The sequence below is a fragment of the Vulpes vulpes genome, chromosome 8 (assembly GCF_048418805.1).
Source record: "Vulpes vulpes isolate BD-2025 chromosome 8, VulVul3, whole genome shotgun sequence".
NCBI classification, from domain to species: Eukaryota; Metazoa; Chordata; class Mammalia; order Carnivora; family Canidae; genus Vulpes; species Vulpes vulpes.
Window position 1 is genome coordinate 111,656,389 of NC_132787.1, and position 25,900 is coordinate 111,682,288.

The 25,900-nt window shown below is 59.8% G+C and overlaps 2 protein-coding genes across 5 annotated transcripts; one reads left to right on the top strand and one right to left on the bottom strand.

The window, feature by feature from the left end:
• The first annotated feature begins 1,230 nt into the window (after positions 1 to 1,230).
• On the top strand, positions 1,231 to 7,858 carry ALKAL2 (ALK and LTK ligand 2). Its single transcript, XM_072767869.1, has 6 exons — positions 1,231 to 1,485; positions 2,526 to 2,840; positions 4,145 to 4,198; positions 4,276 to 4,356; positions 6,632 to 6,697; positions 7,423 to 7,858. The coding sequence occupies exons 2-5, from the start codon at positions 2,555 to 2,557 to the stop codon at positions 6,694 to 6,696; spliced, it is 486 nt and encodes a 161-aa protein (XP_072623970.1). The 5' UTR covers positions 1,231 to 1,485; positions 2,526 to 2,554; the 3' UTR covers position 6,697; positions 7,423 to 7,858.
• Positions 7,859 to 9,038: 1,180 nt separating this feature from the next.
• On the bottom strand, positions 9,039 to 25,424 carry ACP1 (acid phosphatase 1). Of its 4 annotated transcripts, none has more exons than XR_012003269.1 (7): positions 25,281 to 25,422; positions 20,322 to 20,395; positions 19,960 to 20,234; positions 19,753 to 19,849; positions 12,420 to 12,481; positions 10,752 to 10,857; positions 10,546 to 10,677 (listed from the first exon to the last, which is right to left on the bottom strand). XR_012003269.1 is itself a non-coding variant. In XM_026009209.2 (6 exons), exons 1-6 carry the CDS (start codon positions 25,381 to 25,383, stop codon positions 10,600 to 10,602), a joined length of 537 nt encoding a protein of 178 aa, XP_025864994.2. In that variant the 5' UTR covers positions 25,384 to 25,424; the 3' UTR covers positions 9,039 to 10,599. The 4 variants fall into 4 exon arrangements, 2 of the variants coding, with proteins under 2 accessions (XP_025864994.2, XP_072623969.1); XR_012003268.1 differs by having other exon boundaries at positions 12,420 to 15,768; positions 16,622 to 19,849; XM_026009209.2 differs by lacking the exon at positions 19,753 to 19,849 and having other exon boundaries at positions 9,039 to 10,677; positions 20,121 to 20,234; positions 25,281 to 25,424.
• Positions 25,425 to 25,900: the final 476 nt, after the last annotated feature.

The window sequence follows — 25,900 nt, forward strand, 5'->3', positions numbered from 1 at the left end:
ACACAGAGCAGAGAGACATAGAGACACAGAGAGACAGAGCAGAAAGACAGAGACAGAGAGACACAGACCAGAGAGACACAGAGACACAGAGCAGAGAGATAGAGACAGAGCACAGAGACAGAGAGACACAGGGAGACAGAGCAGAGACAGAGAGACACAGAGAGACAGAGCAGAGAGATGAAAGAGAGACGCAGAGCACAGAGACAGAGACACGGAGACATGGGGACACAGCAGAGAGACGAAGAGACAGAGAGATACACACACAGAGTGGAGACACTGAACAGAGACAGAAAGACAGAAACAGCAGAGACATAAAGTGAGACAGGACAGAGACAGAGAGACACAGAGCAGTGAGACAGAGAGAGGAGACAGAGCAGAGGCAGAGACAGAGACAGACGCGCATGGCCAGAGACACGCGGGCGAGGTCTCCGGCTGCCCCTGCCGCCCAGGCCTGGTCCCGGAAGCCCCCGCAGCCCCGCAGCCCCGCAGCCCCGCAGCCCCGCAGCCCCGCCTTCTGGAGCGGCCGGGAGCACCTTTCCCAAGCACATCCCCGACTTGGAGGGCGGCCAGCTGTTGCCCAGAAAGCGCCAATGAAATGGGAAAGCGCGCCAGTGATTGATAATACATTTTACAAGAAAAAAAAAATGGCAAAGGAGATGATGCGCTGTGGCAGCCTCGCAAATGCCCTGCCCGAATCCCGGGCTTCGACACTTTGGGAAATGCGGCCTCGGGGGCGGTGCCCGGGGCGGGGCGGGGGGGGGGGCCCGGGGCGGAGGCAGGGTCGGGGGGGGGGGGTCCCGGGGCAGGGGCAGGGGCGGGGGGTCCCGGGGCAGGGGCAGGGGCAGGGGCCGGGGCGGGGGGTCCCGGGGCAGGGGCAGGGGCAGGGGCGGGGGGTCCCGGGGCCGCGGGGCTCCCCGAACCCGCCTCTAATCGACTTATCAAATGCCGAGGCGATCAGGCGGCTCCTTTTTTAATAGCCCAAGATCTACATTTAGACAAAAACAGATCTGAGTTCCTGGTAAAGGCGTTTCTTCTCATCCTGTCACAAGTGACAGGAACGGAGGGAAACAGAACGAGGGAGAGGAGGGGAGGGGAAGGGGAGGGGGAGGCGGGGGGAGGGGGAGGCGGATGACGGAGCAGGAGGCGGGGAGGAGGGAGGGAGGGAGGGAGGGCGCGGGCGGGCGGGCGGCAGGGGGAGGGGGCGGCGGGGCGGGGGGCGGGCGGGATCGCGCGGGCCTCGAACACCCGAGCGGCTGCTAATTAAAGCCCGCGGAGCCCTCGGGGACCGGCCTGACGTCGGCGGGCGCGGGGATAAGAGGCGGCGGCGCCCGGCCCGGCCCGTCCCCGGCCCGTCCCCGGCCCCGGCCCCGTCCCCGGCCCCGTGCGGTCCCCGCTGCGGCTGCGCTCCGGCCGGCGCGGGCCATGGACTAGCGGGGCCAGGACGCCGCGCTCCCCGCCGGCCCGACGCGCAGGTGCCCCGCGCAGGTGTGAGCCGCTGCCCCTCCGCGGGCGCCGGGGTTGGGGGCGCGGGGGGCGCAGGGGCGCGGGGGCGCGGGGGCGCGGGGTCCCGGGTCCGGGGTGCGGTGCGGGTGCGGGTGCGGGTCCGGGGCGGGGGCGTCCGGCACACAAAGGCGACGCTGGAAACTTGAGCGCAGCCGCCGGCGGGGCGCGGCCCCCACCCACTCCCGGGGAGCGCGGGGCCGCGGGGTCGGGGCGGGGGTCGGGGCCGGGGTCCGGGCAGGGGCAGGTCGGGCGCGGGCAGGACCCCGCGGGGCGCCCCCTCCCCTCCCGCCGGGGCCCGCTCGCCGCGCGGCTCGGAAGGTGAAGAAAGTTGTGCCGAGGCCGCGCGCAGCCAAGTGCAGGCGGCGGGGCCGTCTCCCCGGAACTTGGAAAGGTCGGCGGGGCCGGGGGCGCGGGGGACCCAGGGGCGCGGGGCCGGGGGCGCGGGGGGTGCGGGGGGCCCTGGACCGGGTGGCGGGGACCGGCCGGGGGGCGCGGGGACTGGGTGGCGAGGAGGGGCGCGGGGGGCGCAGGAGGCGCGGGGACTGGGTGGCGAGGAGGGGCGCGGGGGCGCAGGGCGCGCGGGGCCGGGGGGCGGGGAGGGGCGCGGGGACCCAGTGGTGGGGCCGGGGCGGCGGGGAGGGGCGCAGGGGGCGCAGGGGGCACGGGGCCGGGGGGCGCGGGGCCGGGGGGCGGGGACCGGCCGGGGGGCGCGGGGACCGGGTGGCGGGGAGGGGCGCGGGGGGCGCAGGGGGCGCGGGGCCGGAGGGCGCGGGGCCGGGGGGCGGGGGCCGGACAGGGGGACCTGGGCCGGGCGGGGGTCGGGGGCCCAGTGGCGGGGCCGGGGCGCGGGGCTGGGGGGCGCGGGGCGGGCGCGCGGGGCGGCGGGTGGCGGGGGCCGGGCGGGGAGGACCTGGGCCGCGCGGGGGTCGGAGGGGCGCGGGGAGGGGCGCGGGGCGAGGGCCGCTGTCCTTGGCGCCCCGCCCCGACCCGCGCCGTCCCCGTCCCCGTCCCGGTCCCCGCAGGCCGCGCCGCCCGCCGCGAGGAGCGCAGGATGCGCGGCCCGGGGCTCCCGCCGCTGGGGCTCCCGCCGTTGGGGCCGCCGCTGGGGCTGCTGCTGGCGCTGCTGCTGGTGCTGGGGGCGGCGCGGCCCGGGGGCACGGAGCCCGGGCAGGCGGCCGCGGGGCGCTCGCTGCTGCGGCTCGTCGTGGAGATCCTGCAGGAGCTCAGGAAGGCGCACGTGGGCGAGGCCAAGCGGCTGCACGGCCCGGGCCTGGGCCGCCGGGAGCTGTCGGAGTCGGACGGCGCGGGGCGCCCCCTCCCCGAGGAGCAGAGGGTCGGTGAGTCCCGCCGAGGGCGCCCGCGGGGACCGGGCCCTGGGACCCTGGGACTCGCGCTGCCGGGGGAAACGCGTCTGTCTTAGCAACATAGAACCATGCCGACTGTTTGCAAAAAAGGGGGAAAAAAGAGGCGATTTTTATTTTAAAGAACGAAGAAAATGGGAGGTGGGTGAATGGGGAGGCCTGGCCTAGCGCTGTCACGCCGCCGGGGCCCGGAGCGGTCACCTGGGTCGGGCGCTTTGGCACAGAGCTGTCAGCTGTTATTTTGGAAATGGAAATATTTTCAGCAAAGCACTTTCAACTGAGACAGAAACGTTTCGGGGCCGCCCCCCGCGCCCCCACCCCCCCGCCCCTGGCAGAGCCTTCCCAGAGTGGGTGCCTCCTGGGAAATGTCCAAGGAAAGCAGGAGAGCTTTTAATGCTTTCCTGACACAATTAGGTCAAATGTGATAAGGTCAGTTTTATACAGACTGACACTCAGGAGACGTCTGAGCCGTGCAAGTGAGTGAGGTTCGCAGGAGACAGGCCCTCCTGAGACCAGGAGCCTTTTGGCCAGGGAAGGCGCGTGCACACGCAGCCCCAGCAAAGTGAGCATCCGGAACGAGCGAGCGGAAAATGGTTACAGGTGACTGCAAAAAGAAAAAAAAAGAAAGAAAGAGAAAAAAAAAAAAGAGAAAAAAGCAAGCACAAAGCCTGGAATCAGAGGAGGTCTGTGGGAGCCCTGCTAGTTCCCAAGTAGAAACACAACTGTCTTTCGGGAATCTCTCTTTAAAACCAGGTGATTGTCTATTTGCACGCATGCACACCAGCCTTCATAACAGGTGGTTGTAAAGGCATTTAATCCGTTTTCTAAATATAGACCTAGAAAAAAAGCAGTTTTATAACGATTTTTTGTTTGCTTGAAGCATCGGGTTTTCGTTCTAGGACTTTGAGAGCTTGTGGGATCTGCCTACCAAGCTGCCCAAAATGCAAATGTCTGTCCACACGCGCACACGCACACACACAGCCCTTCACCCTTACGTGACTTCACGGTCGCTGTCTTCGTGCCAGTGGCAGAGACAAGTAATACTGAAGCTCTGGGAAGAGCTAATATTCTGTCTGAATAAAAATGTGCTCCCGATGACGAATCTTCACATTATGTCCCAAACAACGGTCGCGGGGGCTCCAGCCTGTTGTATTTAGTGCGTTGCCGCGTGGCTAATGCAGGGTCTCCAACGCCTTTCTTTGACATTCCCTCCGATCTCACGGGGAAAAAAAATGCTTCTAGCAAGCCGTGCGACAATTAACCTCTTTCCCTTCAAACAGAAATTGTTCCTCGAGATCTGAGGATGAAGGACAAGTTTCTGAAGCACCTTACAGGTGAGTGTCCTCATCCCGTTACCTGCGTCGGGGTCCCGCGTCGTGCGAGCGCTCACCATCGGCTTCCTTCGTTGCAGGCCCCCTTTATTTCAGTCCCAAGTGCAGCAAACACTTCCACAGGCTGTACCACAACACCAGGGACTGCACCGTCCCCGCATGTAAGTGCGCCGTCCCCGCGGCCTCCCGCTCGCCCCCCTGGCTCCCGCCTGCCCATACGTGCTCCCTCCTAACGACGCAGCCAGGGTCGGGGTGACCAGACCGCAGCAGAAGGCGGCCGCGTTCTGCAGCAGCTAGTGCCAAATGGAAAATTATTTACATTCGCTGGAATTAATCATGTCTTGGAGTGGGCCGAGCTCCTCCATTCACATTCTTGTGCTGTTTATGAATTCTGGCCTGATGTCGTCTATATTTGTATCTGCTCAATATGACAAACAAGCGTCAAGAATGAGTTGCTAGGATGACTACCGCGCACTGGAATGGTCTGGGGTGGACCAAGTCTGCGGGCCGGGGCCCCCCAGCCTCCCTGGACGCGGCTCCCCCGCTCGGCCTCACCGCTCACCCGGAAACGCACACTTCCCGCGGTCCTCAGCGCAGCGTTCTGACGGTTTCCCTGTAACAGAATGTATTTTACTTCCCTAAAGCGGCTGCTGTGCTCTTCATAAAACGTGTAGTGCTGGCAGGTGACACGCTAGCTGGAGTGACAGTGGTTAGAGCCCCAAACCCATTTTTCTGTGACTTTTATCTCACGGGAGGCCCACAGGAGGGACGCTAGCATCCTGCCAGCTGCCTTCGGGGACCGTCCAGGCTGCCCTGCCCTGATTTAAAAAAAAAAAAAAATCAGCCACTTTATATGAAGTGCAAGTTTTTCTGCTGAGGCAGCAGAGTTGCCCCCAAATCGCCGCCGCTGCCGTGTGTGCGGCTCCTCGTCCAGGTGTGTGGTGAAGGTGGCCGGGGACACGGAGCTGGGTGCCCACCTGGGGGCCCTCGCCGCGCGGCTCAGCCCTGGGAGGCCGCCGCACACATGTCCCACGGAGCTAATTTTATTTTGCAAGCTCCGCTGTGGCCCACCCGGTCGTCCATGCCCGGTGCACCTGGCACGTGGCTGTTTCCCGCTTCTGAGAGTTAATCATCATCCCAGGGGCCAGAGCCCCTTCTCAATGTGCACATTTATATATATATATATATATTTAAAGATTTTGTTTATTTACTCATGAGAGACAGAGAGGCAGAGACACAGGCAGAGGGAGAAGCGGGCTCCAGGCAGGGAGCCTGACACGGGACTCCGTGGCAAACTGCTAGAACCTGGGGCGTCAGCACTGAAAGGCGCCCAGCCCCCCCACCCCCCGTGGTGTGGTCCCAGGGGGCTGTGCGAGAGCAGGAGTCTGACGTCTCCCCAGACTCCCCGGACCAGGTTAGGGGTGGGGAACACGTGGTCCCGTGGACTCCTGCAAACAGCAGCGCTTACCCTGCCCCCTGCACCTGGGCGTCCGATGGACAGTCTGGGGGAGCCGCCTCCCGAAGTAGTGGGGCCACCGGGGGGACGGAGGAACCGTCAGGAATCCAGGTGACCCGGCCTCCGGCTCTTGGACCCCTTTCTCCCCCTTTGCACACGAACTATTACGTCCCCTAAATATTTAGGGGCGCTGTTCGCAGGAGCAGGATTAGCGGCTTGTCTCACGTGCAGGCGAACCCACCGCCGTCAGTCTGCTCGCTCATTCGGAATTTCAGTCAAGGGCACGGCCTCCTACGTAGGACTCGGAGGCTCTTGAGCAGCAGACGGTAGCGACTCACGCGCTGCGGTAGCTTTCCACGGGACTCGCCGCGGAGGCTCCTCGTGGCCACGAGCACCAGGCCTCACTGGGTTTCCCTGAGGTAGCCAGCGTGGAATACTTTAATAGGAAATTGGGTGAGATGGCGAGGAAAGTCCATCCGGATGAGGAATTACCTGCTGCCTTGCACCATCCACCCAGTTTTTTTTTTTTTTTTTTTTTTAAAGACTGTATTCATTTATTCATGAGACACAGACAGAGAGAGGCAGAGACCCAGGCCGAGGGAGGAGCAGGCTCCCTGCGGGGACCCCAACGCAGGACTCGATCCCGGGACCCCGGGGTCCCACCCTGAGCCCTGCACGTGCCCCCCAACCAGGTCTTTCTGCTCTGACTCAATTGCTGACCCGTTTCCTTAGACCTGAGGGGTCTGTGTGGGGCCGACCCGGGGCGGGGAGCCCTGTGTGCAGCCTCCCCACGCGGCCTGCAGTTGCGCGGCGCCGCGGCCCCTGGAGAACCGCGGGTCGGCAGATCATGGGCCCCCCAGCCCGGCCAGGCTCCGCAGGGCTCCCGGGGTTCGGGGCACCTGAAGAGGGAGGGGGCAGGCGGCTCCTTGGGGGGCAGCCTGGGGCGGCCGCCGCGCTGAGGCCCCGCTGTTCCACCGCAGACTACAAGCGATGTGCCCGGCTCCTGACCCGGCTGGCCGTCAGCCCCGCGTGCGTGGACGGATGAGGTAAGCTGGACACGGTCGGGACACCGCGGCCCGCGGGCCTCTGGACACACTCGGTCTCCGGCTCCCGGGCCTGCTCTGCGGGAGGCTGACGCCCCCAGCACCCGTGGGCACCCACGGGAGCGCCCCGTCCCACACTCGCCTGGCACCCAGGTGCAGGCCTGCGGCCCGGGGCCACACGTCCGGGAGTCCCCGCGGTCCTGGGGCTGTGCATCCCGAGCTGGGCTCGAAAGCCACGCCCGGGTGGGTGACGGGGGCCAGAGCGGCAGCGGCTCCCACGGGCCCGCGCGCACTCACCTGGCTCCCCATGGTCCCGGAGCGCCCACCCCGTCCACGCAACGCGGCCCTGCCCACACGCACGAGGGCAGGCGCCCAGGCCGTGGGGTGACCCTTCCCACGGCCTGGGCGCCCCGCTCGGAGAACACGCGCTATTCTTGGCCCTGAGTCTCACCCACCCACGACGGAGGGAGAAAGGCGGGGGGGTGGGGGGGCGGGTTGTCGGGGTCGCCGGGGTTGCGAGGCCGTGGCCCGGAGGGAGGACCCGTGCGCACCTGGGGGGTGTGTCCCGATGGCAGGTGGCAGCCTGGCCGGGCGTCCCCACGCAGAGCCCCACGCAACACAGGCACCTGCGACCCTGGGCTCTGATCCGGGAGGCCACATAATCTGACGTTCGATTCTCTTTGAGAATTGCTGAGAGCGCGGACTCACAAACCACGTGTGTTTTTCAGCGGTGAGCGGAGCACAGGACCCCGAGCCCACGACCCACGAGAAGTGCCTTGAGGACCAACGGGAACGGAGCCTGCCGCCCGCGTGCACACGTCGCCTCCACAAGAGATTTATTTTTGCAGACAGACTCTCCTTTACCCTGAGTTTTGTGGCTGCTGACCCTGTTGGCAGACAGTCCGTGAGCACATCGGAGGGCGACGCTTGCCGGGCATGATTTTGGGGGAAGAAGCAGATGCTCCACACTTGAGGCGTAGCGCGCTGGAAAATGACAAAGCTACTTCATTTTCCTGATTAGGTGAAATCTCAAAGAGTATTTCTTTAGAAACATAGAGTCTGAAACTATATTTTCATATAGCATATGGTATGATTTAATATTTTTGTTACTTTTACAATTAAATTCCCAGAGTATTATTTGGAACTGCATGAAAAAACAAAAAAAAACCCCACAAAATAACCACCTTGTCATGGTTTGGAGGCAGTGGAGTGTGAGTCTGAGCGTATCCGGGCTGACGTCGCTCGTCCCTTGTACGATAAGTGTAAGATAGCATCTGGATGCTGTGCAATATGTAAATGCTGTACATAAAACAAGTAATAAATGTTTGTTATAATGACGTCTCGAAAGCGACTCTTTACTTCCCACGAGCTCACCAGTGAACGACGCGGACGTCCGTCCTCACGCTGCCAGAGCGTCCCGGAATGGAGAGGCATAAACGGAAAAGGGGAAGGCCATGAATTCTTGGAAAGGACAATTAAATGGGTTTTTATTAAAGGGGCCGCTAGGCTGTAACGGTGGCCTGTCCCAAGGCAGAGCCTGAAACGGTGGCAAATATTTAAAAGAGGCCGCGTCCGTGTTTCCCCGAGTCCGAGGTCCCGTGAAGGCCGGGACGTAGCACTGCGGGGCAGCCCTGACACTCAGAGGCCGTGTGCCCGGAACATCCGACCGCGCGTGGCCCGGAGTTCTGCCTGCAGGAGCTGTAGCCCGGATGCGGCCGCGAGGATGGGGGGGGGGGGGGGGCACGGGACTCCAGGAGGAGCCTGGGTCCATCCCTGAGCCCCGGGTGCAGACCGCAGGGCACAGGTGACGGGGACGGACTCAGGACCCGAAGGACAGCGTGACGCCACCCTGGGGTCTGCAAGCAACGGCCGCATGAGGAGGAGGGAGCGTGACCCTGAAGTGCGCGCAGTCCTACTTCCAAGGCTGTCTCTCCCACCGCCATTCTCTTCGGAGCCACCCCCGGGGCTGGCCCGCGGAGCCGCAATGCCCCTACGTGCCCCAGGAGGACTCGTGGGGAAATGCCGGGGGACACACGGCCAGCGGGGAGGGGGCAAGGCCACCCTGCTCCTGCCCCTGGGCTCCCGCCCTGCCCACCCAGACACCAGGGGCGCCGTTGCTACTCCTCTACTCTCCCGTCCCCACCCCTGAGCAAGGGTCCATGCGGGCTCTGGATGAAGACGGACCCGCGCCAGGGGTTCTCCAGGGTTCCAGGCCCAGCTGTGCCCCGGGTGGAGACCTGGAGCCGCGCCCGGAGACACGGCCAGGGCCACAGGCAGGGGGCCGGCCGGGACACGTGAGGCTGCAGGGCCCAAACTTCCTGCACAAAGAAGCGGAAGCAACGTACTGGTTTTATCGTTTTATTTCCTAACGTGCACGTACAACATCGCAGGTCGACTAAAGGAGGGTGGAAGGCGTTATTTTCTGACTCTTCACTTATCAATAAAAAAGCAGGTGGACACATACTTCTTGGTTGCATTATTAATTTCCCCAATTTTGAAAATAATTTTTCTGCCATATACCCATACGAATTTCTTTTTAATGATTTTATTTATTCATGAGAGACTCAGAGAGAGGCGGAGACACAGGCAAAGGGAGCAGGCTCCCTGTGGGGAGCCCGATGTGGGACTCGATCCAGGGACCCCGGGGTCATGCCCTGAGCCAAAGGGAGATGCTCGATCGCTGAGCCCCCCAGGGGCCCCCTGTGTGAATTTAGTTATCACAAAGTGCACAGAAATGACCTGTTTTGTCTATAGATTAATCACCCATCAAAGGATACTTAATGTATCAATACTTAAGTATTCCAACATGAAAGAACTTTCTGCAAATTTGTAACTCTTTTTCCCACCTAAGCTAACCTGTACTTGACATCTGGGTCCCACAGGCATCCCTCACGCGGTCCGTGAGAGGAGCCAGCACCGCGTCCTGCTTTCCGGCTGTAATTACATTTCCAGACATGAAGTGGTTTGAAAGGAACCAAGCTGACTCCCTCATGAAATACAGCAGCAGGTGTCAGAGCCTCTGAGGGTGCAGTGTACCCGGTGAGCAGGGGTGAGTGGGGGGGGGGCTAGGGTGAGTGGGGGATGAGCAGGGGGTAGACAGGGGTGAACTGGAGTGAGCAGGAGGTGGGTTGGGGTGAGTGGGGGTGAGTAGGTATGAGTACGGGTGCCGGCAGGGGTGGGTGGGCATGAGCAGGTGTGAGCAGGGGTGCGGGTAGGCAGGGGTGGGTGGGCATGAGCAGGTGTGAGCAGGGGTGGGGTGGGCAGGAGTAAGCAAGGGTGAACAGGGGTGCAGGTGAACGTGAGCAGGGGTGAGTGGGGGTGGGCTGGGGTGAGCGGGGATGTAGGGGTGAGCAAGGGTGCGGGTAGGGGTGGGCAGGGGAGAGGGAGAGTGAGCTGGGGTGAGCAGAGATGCAGGGGGGTGGGCTGGGGTGGGTGGAGGTGCGGGCGGGGGTGTGGGGGTTGGCTGGGGTGGGCAGGGATGTGGGTGGCCTACACAGCCAGTGGGGGACAGCAGGAGTGGGTGGGGGAGAGCGGGGGTGGGTGGGGGTACCTGGGGTGGGCAGGGGTGTGGGCAGCCTGCACAGCCGGTGGGGGAGATTGGGGAGGTGACCCGGGGTGGGCAGGGGTGTGGGTGGGGGTGACCCGGGGTGGGCGGGTGACCCAGGGTGGGCAAGGGTTGGGTGGGGGTGACCCAGGGTGGGCAGGAGTGTGGGTGGGGCCCTGGCAGGAGAGGCTGTGCCAAGGGGCGGGCGTCCCCGTGGGAACAGGGCTGTGTGCTTGGCGGCCTGTGGCTGGGGGCGGCGGGAGGGCGGCCTGGCGCAACAACAACACTTGGCACCGCAGACACCGCGTGGAGGAAACCCCTTTATTGCGTGTGGGGCCCCAGGAAGCGCAGGCCCGCGGCGTCAGCGCACCTTCTCCAGGAAGGCCCGGCAGCACCTGGCGCACTGCTGGTACACGGCCTCGAAGTCCGACTCGTTGCCCTGGAAGCACAGGCGGGTCACCACGCGGGCCCACGGTTGCCAGCGCGCGCCAGGGGAGCGGCAGGTGTACTTACGTAGTACGGGTCCTCGATGATGAGCTGGTTCTGCGGGTCGTAGCTCCCAAGAAGTTCGATTTTAGCTCTGCAGTTTTTAACCTGATTACTTTTTCTAGTCAAGTCTCTGTAAAATTGAAACATGAACTTAGTTTCCTGATCCGCGGCGTCAGGCGGAGCTTCAGGGACTAGCCCCTCGACACCGGCGAGCCACCGGGCTTAGGAGGAACCAGGCGGGGGTGAAGCGGCGTGACCCCAGTGCAGGGCTGAGCCACTGCAGCCTGTGCAACCGGAGTCAGTGACCGCGTCCTGCGGGGACACACGGCGGGGACGACGACACGGAAAAGCGGTGACCCAGACGCCGCCGCAGCGGGGAGGCCGTGGAGCCCAGTCCCGGGGTGCCTGCCCCCGCCCCACCTTGGCCCTGCCCCATCTGTGCACACCCCCACCACCCCCACTCAGGCCCCACCCCACCGAAGCCCCTCTGCACCCACCCTCATGCCTTCTCACGCCCCCCGCCATCTGCGCCCACCCCCACCCTCACCCTCACTCCCGTCTGTGCCTACCCCCACTGCCCCCCAGCTGAACAGCGGTCCCACCGCCCCCGCCTGCCCCCACTCAGCACCGGTGGTGCGGTGCGGTGCGGAGGCAGCTCCTCAGCATCTGCATCCTCCCCCACGTGGTTAGCGACCTCCACCGAGCACCCAGGATGTCACCCTGTGCCCCGGGACACGGCGGGCCAGGCCTCTGAGCAACACGGCTTGTCCCCACAGCAACCTGGGCACACGCGTGGGCTCCATCTGCTCCCAGACACCCGCACTGAACACCGAGGGAAGGGACCCTGCTCGTGACCGAGCAGCACCCACTGGCCGCCTGCCGACCACCCGGAGAAGCGAGTGCAACGTGAGACGTCCCGCTAAGGGCCTGGCCAGAGCTGGGTGCTCCTGGTGCTCCTGGCTCTCCGCACGCCGGGTAAACCCCAGTCGTGGTGACTGAGGGGCACAGTGCCCTCATCTCAGCAAGGGAATGACCTCGTACAGTCTCTTGGGTCACCTGACCCCCCGCGGCCGTGACACCTGTGTGACATGTCATGTTCACATCCTGGCACGGCCACCGGAGGTCTGTGTGGCTCCTCTCCCTGCACACAAAGCTCCTAACTGCCCACACCGTGTCCCCCGGGGTCCGACCCCACACAGGCCACTGGGCAGTGGCAGGCACTCTGCTGCACAAAGCCCCGGCCACAGCCTGCACACCGACCCGCTCCACCCATGAAGCAGGGCATGTGCCGCAGCCCTTGCGCCTCCTCCGTAAGATGCAGAGCAAGGGTCCGGGGCTTGGGGTGCAGACACCACCACGGCGTACCCCAGCCCGTCTGCCTGCTTCTGTGGCTAAGTCCGCTAGGGCGGTAAGTCTCCCTGTCCTCACCTTCCCTTCCCGGGCCACACGCCCCGCGTGCCCAGGCTCCGGGCTATGCCCGCTCAGGAGCTCCCCGTGGCCTGCGGCCGCGCCCCTCCGTACACACACGGGGAGACGCCGCTCACAACCACTCAGGACAGACTGTCCCACACACTGTGACCATCACTACCTTTAGAACTTTAAGACAATAAAAAAATCACTTTCGACCACAAACAACTGGCCTATTACGGAACTGACAGCTGAACAGAAATATCCTCTAGAAAATGGGATTACCTCAGATTGCTTTCATCCATACACAGTATATAATCAAATGTGGCAAAGTCTTCCTTGGTAACCTAAAATTAAACAAGAAGTCAAAAACAGTGTTTATGTTTGTAACAATGGCCTAGAGGCTCCAAAGCAGCACACGCACGAAAATTTGCTATATTTGAATTTCTTACTTAAGTTAAATAATTTAGGGTATTTTAAACTTAAAATAGAGTTAACCTATTTTGTAATATCATATTGTAAAGAAATGTTCTATTATCAAGTTCCCTGGAATAACCCCAACAGCCTAACACGTAAGCACAAAGTCTGACTTCACCCGTAATTCTCAGTAACGAGTATAATTCACCGAACGTATCAAATGTCATGCTTAACCCCCTTCGTCTCCGCCTTCCTCATCCGTCGTCCCTGGTGACACACGGCGGTGAAGAACGACGGCTGCCCGCGCCGCTCCCTCCTGGGCAGGACAGCCCTGCACCCATGGCCGTGGACACCAGGCCGAGCCAGGTGCAGGGGCGTCGGGGGAGCCGGGGAGGGAGGCAGGTGCTCACGGAACGGCCGCCGAGGACCTGGACGTGTGGCTGTCTCCCCGAGGACACGCCATGTGAACACGACGCAGGAGGCCACTCGGTATTTTTACGGATTCTAACCTGAGAACTTACCAGGTCTCCGACATCGTAACTTAGCAACATAAGCCCACTGAAACGTAAGGGGGAGCGTTATTTTATGATCCCTGGCTATCATAAATAAGGAGAGGCCACATAGCGAAGGTGGAAATAATTTCGCACAATGTAAGTTTTCAATAATAACCTCCGTCACTAAGAAATCATTTAAAATATAAGAGCACCAGGACACTAGGAAGGATGCGGAAACCCTGGCTAACCAGAGTGAGGACGCTGTTCATGACGTCAGCGTCGGGGCGTCTGGGGGCTCAGCGGTTGAGCGGCTGCCTCAGGCTCAGGTCGTGACCCGGGGCCTGGGTCCCGCGTGTTGGGCTCCCTGCTGGGGTGGGGGGGGAGTCTGCTCCTCCCACCACCCCTCCCCCCGCTCGTGCATCCGCTCTCGCTCGCTCTCTCAAATACAAAAACAGTCTTTATAATAATCAGTGTAGCAAACAAATGATAAATATGCTCATTATTCTGTTAAAGATGTAACTTGTGCTCTTCAAATGTACGTGCGTGAGTTCTTAATGCAGCAGCTCATCAGGTGCCGAGGACGGTATCCTGTTAGCACTCCCGAGGTGCTAGCTTAGTCAACATCTATTAGAGCCATGCCATGAGCTATTTCCCCAAAACAGCTTATGAGAGACATCCCAGGAGTAACTATTAACAATGTTTTTTATGGTTTTAGAATTACTACAATTATGGATCGTAAGACGGTCTTAGACCTGAGAGCACTTGAGAAGCGTATGTGATGTTTAGATCACAGTAAGAGCAGCTATGACCAGGCCCTACGAGAGGGCCGAGGGAAGGCCCCACGCTGAACAAGCCACGACTTGCTGGGGCAAGCCAGCTCCGCGCCGGAGAGGAGAGCTCGCTGCCTTGGAGCCGAGCGCGTGTGTGAAGCCGTGAGTGTGCCACCAGGAGGGCACGGCCTGGGGGGGCCAGAACCCCAGCAGAAGCCCCCACGGGCAACATGTACCTTAACATCGAAGGTTCCTGGCAACTCAGAAGAGGAAAGACAACAGCGAACCTTAATTATTCTGTCCAAGTCCACCGGTCGCCTGACACCGAACGGATCCCGTCCTCACGACGTCACGGACACGGGGGGGGAGATCCTAGGCGGGAACTCTCCAAGAGGGGGCCCACCAGCAATGTCCTGGTGGAGAGGAGCGGGACGCTCCCGCCGGCGTGCGCAGAGACCAGGGACGCAGCCAGACCCCACGGTGCCCAGGGCCGCCCCACGCACGGTCAGCAGCGCCCGGGCGGAGACCGTGCTTCGGACGCAGAGAAGCCCGGGCAAGGCGCCGCTGCTGGAGCAGAGAAGCTCCAAAGGCCCACCCGCAACCTCACAGGCTGCAGGGAACGGCCGCGGGGCTGGTACAGCGGACCCAGGGAGCAGGGGCTGGCACACATCAGCCTCCTGTCAAAGCATCTGCCCCTGCCTCACCCGCTCAGGGCACCCAGTGGGGAGCAGCTGCTGAAGAGGACGCCGGCCGGGCCACACCACAGGCCCTCAGAGGGGCTCCGGGCAGGCTGTGCTGGGACGGAGCCCAGGCCGACAGGCCAAGCCTCAGAGCCACGGCCCGCAGGGGAGATGGAAAACGGAGAACTTTCCAGAACTGATGGAAACCGTCAAGGTGCATATTCAGGAAGCAGCTTGGCCTACCATACAGGACTGCTGGAAAAAATCCAAAAGAGAAACCTAAAGGCTGCAGAGAAAGCGAGAGCAATTTCAGGAACGGAGACAACAGAATCGATGAATCCGGCCAAATCCTGAAAGCAGAAACACTAGCGATAATCAACAAACTTAACAATTTTACCTGACTGGTTTTATGAGGCCACAGAACCGTGACGAGTGTGTATGCCTCGCGTGTGTGGCCCCGGGTGTGTATCCCAACATGTGTGACCCTGGGTATGTATCCCCCCGACAGGTGTGTGACCCCGGGTGTGTATCCCCCCAACAGATGTGTGACCCCAGGTGCGTATCCGACAGGTGTGTGACCCTGGGTGCGTATCCCCCCGACATGTGTGTGACCCTGGGTGCGTATCCCCCTGACATGTGTGTGACCCTGGGTATGTATTCCCCCGACAGGTGTGTGACCCCGGGTGTGTATCTCCCCTGACACCTGTGTGACCCCGGGTGTGTATCCCCCCAACAGATGTGTGACCCCAGGTGCGTATCCCCCTGACAGGTGTGTGACCCCGGGTGCGTATCCCCCCGACACGTGTGTGACCCCGGGTGCGTATCCCCCCGACAGGTGTGTGACCCCGGGTGCGTATCCCCCCGACAGGTGTGTGACCCCGGGTGCGTATCCCCCCGACAGGTGTGTGACCCCGGGTGCGTATCCCCCCGACAGGTGTGTGACCCCGGGTGCATATCCCCCCGACAGATGTGTGACCCCGGGTGCGTATCCCCCGACAGGTGTGTGACCCTGGGTGCGTATCCCCCCGACATGTGTGTGACCCTGGGTATGTATCCCCCCGACAGGTGTGTGACCCCGGGTGTGTATCTCCCCTGACACCTGTGTGACCCCGGGTGTGTATCCCCCCAACAGATGTGTGACCCCAGGTGCGTATCCCCCGACAGGTGTGTGACCCTGGGTGCGTATCCCCCCGACATGTGTGTGACCCTGGGTGCATATCCTCCCGACAGGTGTGTGACCCTGGGTGCGTATCCCCCCGACAGGTGTGTGACCCTGGGTGCGTATCCCCCTGACATGTGTGTGACCCTGGGTATGTATTCCCCCGACAGGTGTGTGACCCCGGGTGTGTATCTCCCCTGACACCTGTGTGACCCCGGGTGTGTATCCCCCCAACAGATGTGTGACCCCAGGTGCGTATCCCCCTGACAGGTGTGTGACCCCGGGTGCGTATCCCCCCGACACGTGTGTGACCCCGGGTGCGTATCCCCCCGACAGGTGTGTGACCCCGGGTGCGTATCCCCCCGACAGGTGTGTGACCCCGGGTGCGTATCCCCCCGACAGGTGTGTGACCCCGGGTGCGTATCCCCCCGACAGGTGTGTGACCCCGGGTGCATATCCCCCCGACAGATGTGTGACCCCGGGTGCGTATCCCCCGACAGGTGTGTGACCCTGGGTGCGTATCCCCCCGACATGTGTGTGACCCTGGGTATGTATCCCCCCGACAGGTGTGTGACCCCGGGTGTGTATCTCCCCTGACACCTGTGTGACCCCGGGTGTGTATCCCCCCAACAGATGTGTGACCCCAGGTGCGTATCCCCCGACAGGTGTGTGACCCTGGGTGCGTATCCCCCCGACATGTGTGTGACCCTGGGTGCATATCCTCCCGACAGGTGTGTGACCCTGGGTGCGTATCCCCCCGACAGGTGTGTGACCCTGGGTGCGTATCCCCCTGACATGTGTGTGACCCTGGGTATGTATTCCCCCGACAGGTGTGTGACCCCGGGTGTGTATCTCCCCTGACACCTGTGTGACCCCGGGTGTGTATCCCAACATGTGTGACCCTGGGTATGTATCCCCCCGACAGGTGTGTGACCCTGGGTGCGTATCCCCCCGACACGTGTGTGACCCTGGGTGCGTATCCCCCCGACAGGTGTGTGACCCTGGGTGCGTATCCCCCCGACACGTGTGTGACCCTGGGTGCGTATCCCCCCGACAGGTGTGTGACCCTGGGTGCGTATCCCCCCGACACGTGTGTGACCCTGGGTGCGTATCCCCCTGACATGTGTATGACCCTGGGTATGTATCCCCCCCGACAGGTGTGTGACCCCGGGTGTGTATCCCCCCCGACAGGTGTGTGACCCCGGGTGTGTATCTCCCCTGACACCTGTGTGACCCCGGGTGTGTATCCCCCCGACAGATGTGTGACCCCAGGTGCGTATCCCCCTGACAGGTGTGTGACCCTGGGTGCGTATCCCCCCGACACGTGTGTGACCCTGGGTGCGTATCCCCCCGACAGGTGTGTGACCCTGGGTGCGTATCCCCCCAACAGGTGTGTGACCCTGGGTGCATATCCCCCTGACGTTTGTGACCCCAGGTGAGTATCCCCCCGACACCTGTGTGACCCTCGGTGTGTATCCCCTCGACACATGTGACCCCAGGTGTGTATCCCCCTGACACGTGTGTGAATCCCCCGACATCTATGTGACCCTGGGTGTGTATCCCTGACACCTGCGTGACCCTGGGTGTGTATCCCCGACATGTGTGTGCCCCTGGGTGTGTATCCCCCCGACACGTGTATCCCCCCCCGACATGTGTGTGACCCCGAGTGTGTATCCTCGACACCTGTGTTACCCTGGGTGTGCATCCCCCCGACACGTGTGTCCATCCCAGGTGTGTGCCCTGGGTGTGAGCCCAACAGGACTGCCCGCAGGCGCTCCCCACACGCGGCACGGTGTTCACACGCACCCAGCAGGAAGTGGCAGCGGCCTCTGACGCCCAGGGTGGAGGAAGCAGCTAGCGGGACGGGAAGCAGGTCCTGGAAGCAGCCGTCATGGGCACAGTGGAGAGTGTCACCAAGGGAGAGCTGACCCAAAGGGCACACTCTACAGGATTCCGCGAAGGTACAAAGGCAGAAAGAATCCGGGTGGTGACCTCGGGGTGGAGGCAGCGGTACTCGCCCAGGAACCCGCTGACCGCCCGTCAGGCGTCACACAGAAGAACCAACGTATCAGCAAAGGAAACATCTCCACAGACCTGACTGACGTGCAGTCACACACCCAAGCCCAGAACGAAGCACCCTAAAGATATTTTACTTGTTAACCCAGGTTGAAAGTATTAGGAAAACCAAAATTTTAAGAAATACAACAGAACAGTTCTCATACACATTGTGACAACCACTAAGGAGAAAGCCTGTAAAGATGCTAAAACACAACAAAGATCTGAAATTATACTTTTTTTAAGACCTGTGTATTTAAAATAACTCAATTGTACTCAAATTATATGCCTGTGTACGAAAAAATAATCCAATCTCAAAAATAGAAAACCTGAAAGCCTGACAGCTTGAAATCACAAACTACTACTCAGAATAAATCCACGTTCTCTAAACCGCTGAAAGTAGAACTGGGCGAGGTGTGCAAACCCTGGAGACTGGGGCCGTGATCTCGACTGTGTCCTATTCCGCCCAATGAGAATTCACATAAGGAAAAGTCAGGCCTCCGGGGAGTTCACCTACATGGGTAGTTAGCCGACAGTCAGCTGACAGCCAGAAATGGGAAGTTCACAGGTTCCAGAGTAAATTTATCTAAGCCAAAATGACGTGTGTATTAGTAGCTGCTGAGACGTCGTTAGCGCAGCAGAAGTGTTTCTATGGCACTTCCGTGAACATTCCGGCTCACACCCGTACGTGCCTTTATCACAACAAACAAGCCAGTGGTCAAAGCCCGGTTCCCCCACCTTGAGGCCGGGTGACCGGTGATGGGCTGTGTATTTTCTCTCCAGAACTGTTTCTCCCCGATCAAAACACGTTTACCCACTACCCCCCTTCCCTAACAAGGTAAAGGAGAGGACAAAAAGTTATATGATCAAAAATAAAAATACAGGGCCGCGCGGCAAAGCAGTTGGGAAACCTTCAGCAAAGAGCTGCTTTAAGGTAACGGCGATCGGTCTCCGTCCAGTCTGACGCAAAGGCCTCCTCTAACACTCAGTCGCGGTTCCCATGGGGCCAGCTGCGCTTGTAAATACGTAATACACCTGACAACTGATCTTAAAAGCACTCGGCAGCTTCTCACTTCAAAGGCCCCAAAAGCTCCTCACTGGGCACGGCCTGTGGTTTCCGAGGCCAGTCCACAGCCCTGCGAGGCCTACAGAGCCTGTACGCCGTGTTAGGCTGGATACAAAAGAAGTTACGAGATTTAGCCAGGTTTCTTTTTTAATTTTTTTTTAAAGACTTATTTATATTAGAAAGAAAGTGAGCAAGAGAAGGGGCAGAGGGAGAGGGAGGGTGAGCAGCAGACTCCCGCCAAGCAGGGTGCCCGACGCAGGGCTCACTCCCAGGACCCTGAGATCGTGAGCACCATGACCGGAACCAAAATCAAGACTCAGATGCTGAACCAAGGGAGCCACCCGCAGCCCCAGCCAGATTTTTAAAACCATCCAACAGAGTTCCATAAGATAAGGATACTGATGAAGGAACTCCCCTCGCAGAACAGTATCTGAAGCATTCTGCCCAAGAAATGACGCAGCCTTAGGGGCAGCCCCGGGGAGAAATGACGCAGGCTTAGGGGCAGCCCGGGGCTACGGGAGGCGCCACCACCACTCTCGGTGCTTCTGCAGGATCTCAGAGCTGCGCGGGCACCAACATGCTTACCAGTTCCAGGCGGCCTCGTACGTAAGTTAAAACGTAAACCTGGGCTCCTCTGCCGTATTTCAAACGTCCAACGGCCCACTGGCTTCCCACGGAACAGAGCGGACGCAGCGCACCTTCCTACCCCAGAATGTCCCGTGCAGCACTCCAGAATCCAGACCCCAGGTCCACTTGCTGGGAGCAGGCTATGCACCCAGAGTATCAGCACGACCCTCTAAGACCCTTCACAAGTGAAAATACAGTTTTGAACATGTTACAGAACTTCATTCTACCAACAGACTTGTAACGTGAGCAGACTCGCCCCCAGGGCTCACACGTTTCAATCACGCAGGGACAAATGAAAAAGGAGATTATAACCCAGGTCTCCAGCTCGTAGGCTGGGCTCTCACCAGTACCCGTATGTGATTATAACATTCTAATCAGCAAATTCCAAGGTGGTGCCTGTCTTCTCAACTGTGGAACCAGCAGTGAAACAGAACGGGCAGCTGGTGGCTATGAAAACAGACCCGGGACAGGCACGCATGAGCACGTCAGTGTGGCTGAGCTCACCGCTTCTCAAGTTAGGGGCTCCAGTATTAGAAATTAAATGAGATCTCTTCTACCTGTCGTGCTTTATGGGCTGTGTTAATGCCATGATTTCTGAGGCAGGACAGAGCTCTCGGATCTGGTGACCGGCCCACGTTCCAGTCAGAAACAGCGCCACTGTCAATGACCCACTGCAACAGAGAACACACGTGTGCACTTTCAAGTTCCAGTACAGTACCTGCCGGGCAATGTGATTCATGGGGATACCATGCTTCTTCATGCAACTCTGCCCTCGATAATCAGGAGGGTTTCCTATTTCATACGTGGATGTCGCTGCACTGTCTATCCTCCACTGTAGGAGAAAAAAAGAATTTTTTTTCGCCATTTCCTGCCCCGAGGCAGCCAGGCTGGCCTCTTCAACATACAGAACCGTACTTACGTTATCTGAAAGCTTTTGATCAGTGACGAGTTTTCTGAAAACGGCTTCTGCAATGGGTGACCGACAGATGTTACCTTAAAAAAAGGGGAAAGCAGAGAGGGGGTGTCAGGTTTAATGCTCCGCGGCCGCTTCACCGGTGTCAGCAAAGTGAGGTCAGCATGCACACCTGGGGATGCTGGCCCGACCCGTGCTCCATGACCTGACACCAGCTGCCCAAGGACTACAACAACAAGTAACTAAGACATAAGAAAAACAAAACAATCCAAATCATTGTTTTTCAGGGTTGCTATTGGTGTCCCGAGGTAACTCATGTAATCAACAAAGCGGGCTGCAACAAGTCTATTTTAAAATGAAGTAAAACAGGGTTAAAAATACGTATTTTTAAGTATATTGCACGTAAGGATGAACACTGTTTCATAAAGTACACGAACGCATCCCAACAGTAGCTCAACACAGACTTTCAGGGTGCAATAATCTGCTGGAGTCCGCCTGCTGAATTAGGGTGCTGCCCTGCAGGTCACCCAGAGCTTCCCAAATGGCTGCGAGTTCCGGGACTCCCCAGGACCACCTTCTCTGCTAGAGGTTCAACAACTCTCTAGAAGAGAAAAAATGAAGAAAATGCAAGGCTCGGGATTATAGTTTTATCATAACCAAAAAGATTCAAAGCAGAATCAGCCAAAGTTAGAAAGCACGGCGAGATTCTGGAAGTCTCCAACCTGAAGCTTTCTGGTCCTATGACACGTGTGACCCTCTCGTCATCCACGTGGGACAAAATACTCAGGGAACTGCCAACCCAGGATGCTCCCCGGGGCTCCGGAGCCAGGGGAGTTCCATCACGCAGGCGTGGATATGGGATTATGCCGAACTGACTGCAGCTGCCCTGGCCCCAATGTGTGGCTCACCCTCCAGGCATGGACTACATGAGGACCCCTTGGAACAACAAAACACTGTCATCCTAAGGACTAGGCTAAAAGCATGAATAAGATAATGAGAAAACTCCTCACCAGAAAAAAAGGAAGAGGAGTTGACCTCTTAGGAAGAGGACTTACTGGGCGGCTGTATCACTAAGAGAACAATCAACAACGTGTGCTAGTGGGTCTGGTGGGCGCAGCCCTAACTTCCCAGCGGGAAGGGGATGTTCTAAGACACAGGAGCCAGGAAACTTCCCACAAACGGCTGCAGGCCTAGAGAGCCTGGAACGAAAGGGGAGACTCACTACGGGGGCAACCAGAGCACGCTGGGCATTGAGGGAGCTGCGTTAGGCAGACACGGTCACCTCCACTCATCTGGAATCTTCGGGTTTGTGATAGGCACGGAGCACTGGATCTTCTGAAGTGCGAAACACAACTGATGCCCTGGTAGGTGAGCCCAACACCGACTTTACCACAGTATTCTTCAGTTCGCACTTTAGTCTTAGGCCTTATAATATATTTATAAACCACAGAGATTGCGGTTTCCACAGCAGTGAAGCTTATCAACCACTCAACCGCGACAGGGAACACGGGAATGAGTCCTCGATGTCCTCTATGAGCTAGTTTGTGTTGTAACGTTTCTCCTTAAGACATTCTGGATTCTTGTTTTGTTTTTAAAATAAGTATTATCATCCCTACTATGTTAATCACTGAAAAGGTCCTGACGACGTATAATTGCTTTATCTGTCCCCGTACACCCTGGGAATACTTTATCTGCCACCACTCTATTCACTTTAAGACCACTGTTATTATTTTGAAACTTCAGAATAGATGCTTACAATCTCACATCTAAAGACATAATAATAAGGGCAGCCCAGGTGGCTCAGCGGTTTAGCGTCTGCCTTCAGCCCAGGCCATGATCCTGGGGTCCCAGGGTCGAGTCCCGCATTGGGCTCCCTGCATGGAGCCTGCTTCTCCCTCTGCCTGTGTCTCTGCCCCCCTCTCTCTCTCTCTGTGTGTGTGTGTGTGTCTCTCATGAATAAATAAAATCTTTAAAAAAAAAAAAGACATAATAAAAAGACTAGTCTCATCTCTTTACAAATAATTAACTACAAAATAACAGCTCAGATTCCCCACAAGACAAAAACTAGGATTATTTACTGCCTTAAAGTCAAGCCATATTCATCCACACTGACTTTTTTCCCAGATAGTTGTATTTACCGTAAGATGTATGTGTAAATATAGATGGGAAAAAATTACTACTGCAAAAATTAGAAGTCAAGTCATACTACTTAACAAAATTAGTGGAATCCTGCTTCCCCATAACTTGTTCTCTGGATTTCAAAAGTTGCTATCACTAAATTAAGGCATTATTAAAAATGGAGCTCATAAGTAAAACACAGGGCAGCCCGGGTGGCTCAGTGGTTTAGTGCCACCTCCAGCCCAGGGCCTGACCCCGGAGACCCAGGATCAAGTCCCACATCGGGCTCCCTGCATGGAGCCTGCGCCTCCCTCTGCCTATGTCTCTGCCTCTCTCTGTCTCTCTCTCATAAATAAATAAATAAAATCTTAAAAAAAAAAAGTAAACCACGGTGCTACAGGTTCACCTGTGGAAAATTCTAAGAACTTAAACTGTCATCCGCAGACTTCTTTAGAAAAAAGCTCAATCTGTGAAGTCTCCTGCTTGCTTTTTTCCAAATTAGGCAGCATATTACATCCTTACCCAACACCTGTACTTCAAGGGCTGAGACGCACAAAAGGAAAAAATGACATTCTCCAAGGGTAGGGACGGTGTCTCCCACTTTGGGCAGCACCCCTCACAATGGGCAGCACAGAGGAAGTATCAATAAGTATCAATCAGTTGTAGGAAAGAGGTCATCTGACCTCACTAATCCATTATCACTTCCAACCACGCTGGAAGCACCAGGGCCTTCAACAGCTGAGCATATCTCTTGGGCACAAAAACACGAAACCCTCAATAATCCTGCCAAAATAAGGAGCGCGGTTCTTTCCCGCCATCAGCCTTACCAACAGAAAACATCTGACACTCCGGTCTGAAAAGGGCCCAAATAAATGCTCTGAAGGAATGTAGTTTTTACATTTCAAAGATACACCATTCTTAGTGCTCTGTGTCAGGCGATCGTGCGAAAAGGCATTCGTCGACTCCTGGAACCTGCCCAGAATCTGACCCCTCAGCCCCCCACCCGCGATGCTCTTGGATCCAGCACACGCTCTTCTGCACCCCTGGCCTCACCCCCGCCCAGTCTAATCTCAAAACAGCACTTGAGCACTTCTCTCTAAACGTCCCAGCTCCGCTCAATGGCTTCATCCTCCAGCCGATTATCTCCTCCAGGGTGAGCCCGAGCCCTCATGTGGCCTCACTAGACAGGTCTCTGTAGACCCTAAAACAGCATCTGAAAACTATGACCCGTAGCTCCCTCCGTGTACAGTCCAGAGAACCAGGAATAATTTTTACCTTTTGAATAACTGGAAAAACTCAGAAGTAGAATAAGATCTTGCAGCATGAGAAACCCACATGGAATTCAAATTGCAGCGTCCATAAATAAAGTTATACTGGGACACGGCCAAGCATTACTGTTTATGTATTGTCTAGGTCCGCTTTTGCAAAGCACCAAATATTTACTCTCTGGTTCTTTACATAAGGAGTTCAGCGTCCTGCCCCGGAGCACTCATTTCTTGTAAGGAATAGCTTCCCCGTGCATCCGGAATAGTTTGTTATGCATCTGCGGCGGCACTGAGAAAACAGGCACTGCAACTACCCTGGAGTCTCCAGGTACAGAGGAAGGTGTGGCTGGAAACGGCTACTGGGTCTCTGGGCCAGGCCGGCGGTTTCCCTCCAGCATGAACAGGACCAGCACTCCTGTTTCAAGGCTGGTCGCCCACTTTCTTCTGGGCCCGGGATGCTTTTCCGAAGACCCAGGGCTTGCTTTCTCTGCCTCAAGTCTTTGCCCAAGCGTCACCCTGCAGGTAAGGCCACCCCGACCATTCTACTTAAGAGAGCACTCCACGCCCACCCCCTTCCCTGCCCTGCAGTCCTTGATACAACATCAACTTATTAGATAACCAAGTGCTCGGGCGTGAACCCGAGCTCTGTGGAGGCAGCCACTTTGCGTGGCTCCGTCTCCCTGGCACTGAGAAGACGGCCTGGTACCACGGCTCTGCGGACACACAACACTGCGCCGAAGATCGACTCAGCCACGCGTCCCCCGAGAACGAGCCCCGCGGTGGTAACGTCCGCATGACCGGCGACGCCAGGGCCTGCCAGACCCAACAGGAACCGGCTGCCCTCTAATCGCCGTGGGTTCCGGACGGCAGCCTTCGACGGAGAGCTTAAGGACCAGATGATGGCCGCCACCACGGTGAGACGAGGCGGCCCTCTGCTTTCCCCTCATCAGCAGACTGAGCAGGTGAGAGGTAGTCCAGCGGGTAAGGGGGAGCCGGGGCACAGGGAGGGCCAGCAGGTGAGAGGGGACCCCGACTGGACAGCGGGCAGGTGAGCGGGAAGTAGCCTGGGGCGCGGGCAGGTGAGCGGGACGCGGCCTGGGGAGGGGGGAGGTGAGCGGGACGCGGGCAGGTGAGCGGGCCGCAGCCTGGGGAGCGGGCGGGTGAGCGGGACGCGGGCGGGTGAGCGGTGACACGGCCTGGGGAGGGGGGAGGTGAGCGGGGACGAGGCCTGGGGAGGGGGCAGGTGAGCGAGACGAGGGCTGGGGAGGGGGCAGGCGAGCGGGACGCGGCCTGGGGCGCGGGCAGGTGAGCGGGACGCGGCCTGGGGCGCGGGCGGGTGAGCGGGACGCGGCCTGGGGAGGGGGGAGGTGAGCGGGACGCGGAGCGGGTGAGCGGGGACGAGGCCTGGGGAGGGGGGAGGTGAGCGGGACGCGGAGCGGGCAGCAGGTGCGCCGCGCGGAGGGGAGCCTGCGGGGTCCGTCGCACCGTCCGCCCCCCCCCCCGCCGTCCCCGGTCGGGCGCAGCAGCACAGCCCAGACCGCCCACCCCAGAGCCCGCCCGGGGCCGGGGCGCGCCGCCTCACCGAGACACACGAACAGCACGGACTTGGGCACCTGCTCAGCCATCTTCCCGCGCGCACAGCCGGGCGCCCACGGAGCGCGTCGGACGTTTCCTGCGCGACGCATGCGCACCTCGAGCGCCCCGCCCCGCGCGCCTGCGCAGGACGCCCTCAGCCGCCCCCCGGGGCGAGCGCTTCGGCCTTGCGCCTGCGCAGGACTGAGCCGGGGGCCGCAGTCTTCCGGAGGACGGAAGGGGCGCCGCGGGGGCGGGGCGAGGAGCCGGGGGGCGGGGCGAGGAGCCGCGGGGGCGGGGCGAGGAGCCGGGGGCGGGGCGAGGAGCCGGGGGCGGGGCGAGGAGTCTGCAGGCGGGCGGGGGCTCCCTGGGCGGGGCGCGGGGGCCAGGGGTGGTGAACGGGACCCCGGGGTCGGGGCGCTGGGCCCGGGGGTTCGGGGGTGAGCGGAGCCCCACGGGGGGCGGCACCCCTGGGGACCCGAGCCCCCGCCCTCCGCCCGTCCGGGCCCGCGCGGGTCCCGAGGTCGGGGAGCCTTGGAGGCCCCGGGGCAGCGCGGGGCGGGGGGGGCCTTCGGGGTCGCCGGGGCCGGCTGGGTCCCGAGGACGCGGGGGCGGGCGGCACCTGCCCCT

Excerpts from the sequence above, each read along its gene's own strand:
- ALKAL2 (XM_072767869.1), top strand. The coding sequence starts at position 2,555 with ATGCGCGGCCCGGGGCTCCCGCCGCTGGGGCTCCCGCCGTTGGGGCCG. Across the intron at positions 2,841-4,144 it reads CCCCGAGGAGCAGAGGGTCG|AAATTGTTCCTCGAGATCTG; the intron begins GTGAGTCCCGCC and ends CCCTTCAAACAG. Across the intron at positions 4,357-6,631 it reads GGACTGCACCGTCCCCGCAT|ACTACAAGCGATGTGCCCGG; the intron begins GTAAGTGCGCCG and ends GTTCCACCGCAG.
- ACP1 (XM_026009209.2), bottom strand. The coding sequence starts at position 25,383 with ATGCGTCGCGCAGGAAACGTCCGACGCGCTCCGTGGGCGCCCGGCTGT. Across the intron at positions 20,396-25,280 it reads CGTGCTGTTCGTGTGTCTCG|GTAACATCTGTCGGTCACCC; the intron begins GTGAGGCGGCGC and ends CCTTTTTTTAAG. Across the intron at positions 10,858-12,419 it reads ATGGATGAAAGCAATCTGAG|AGACTTGACTAGAAAAAGTA; the intron begins GTAATCCCATTT and ends TCAATTTTACAG.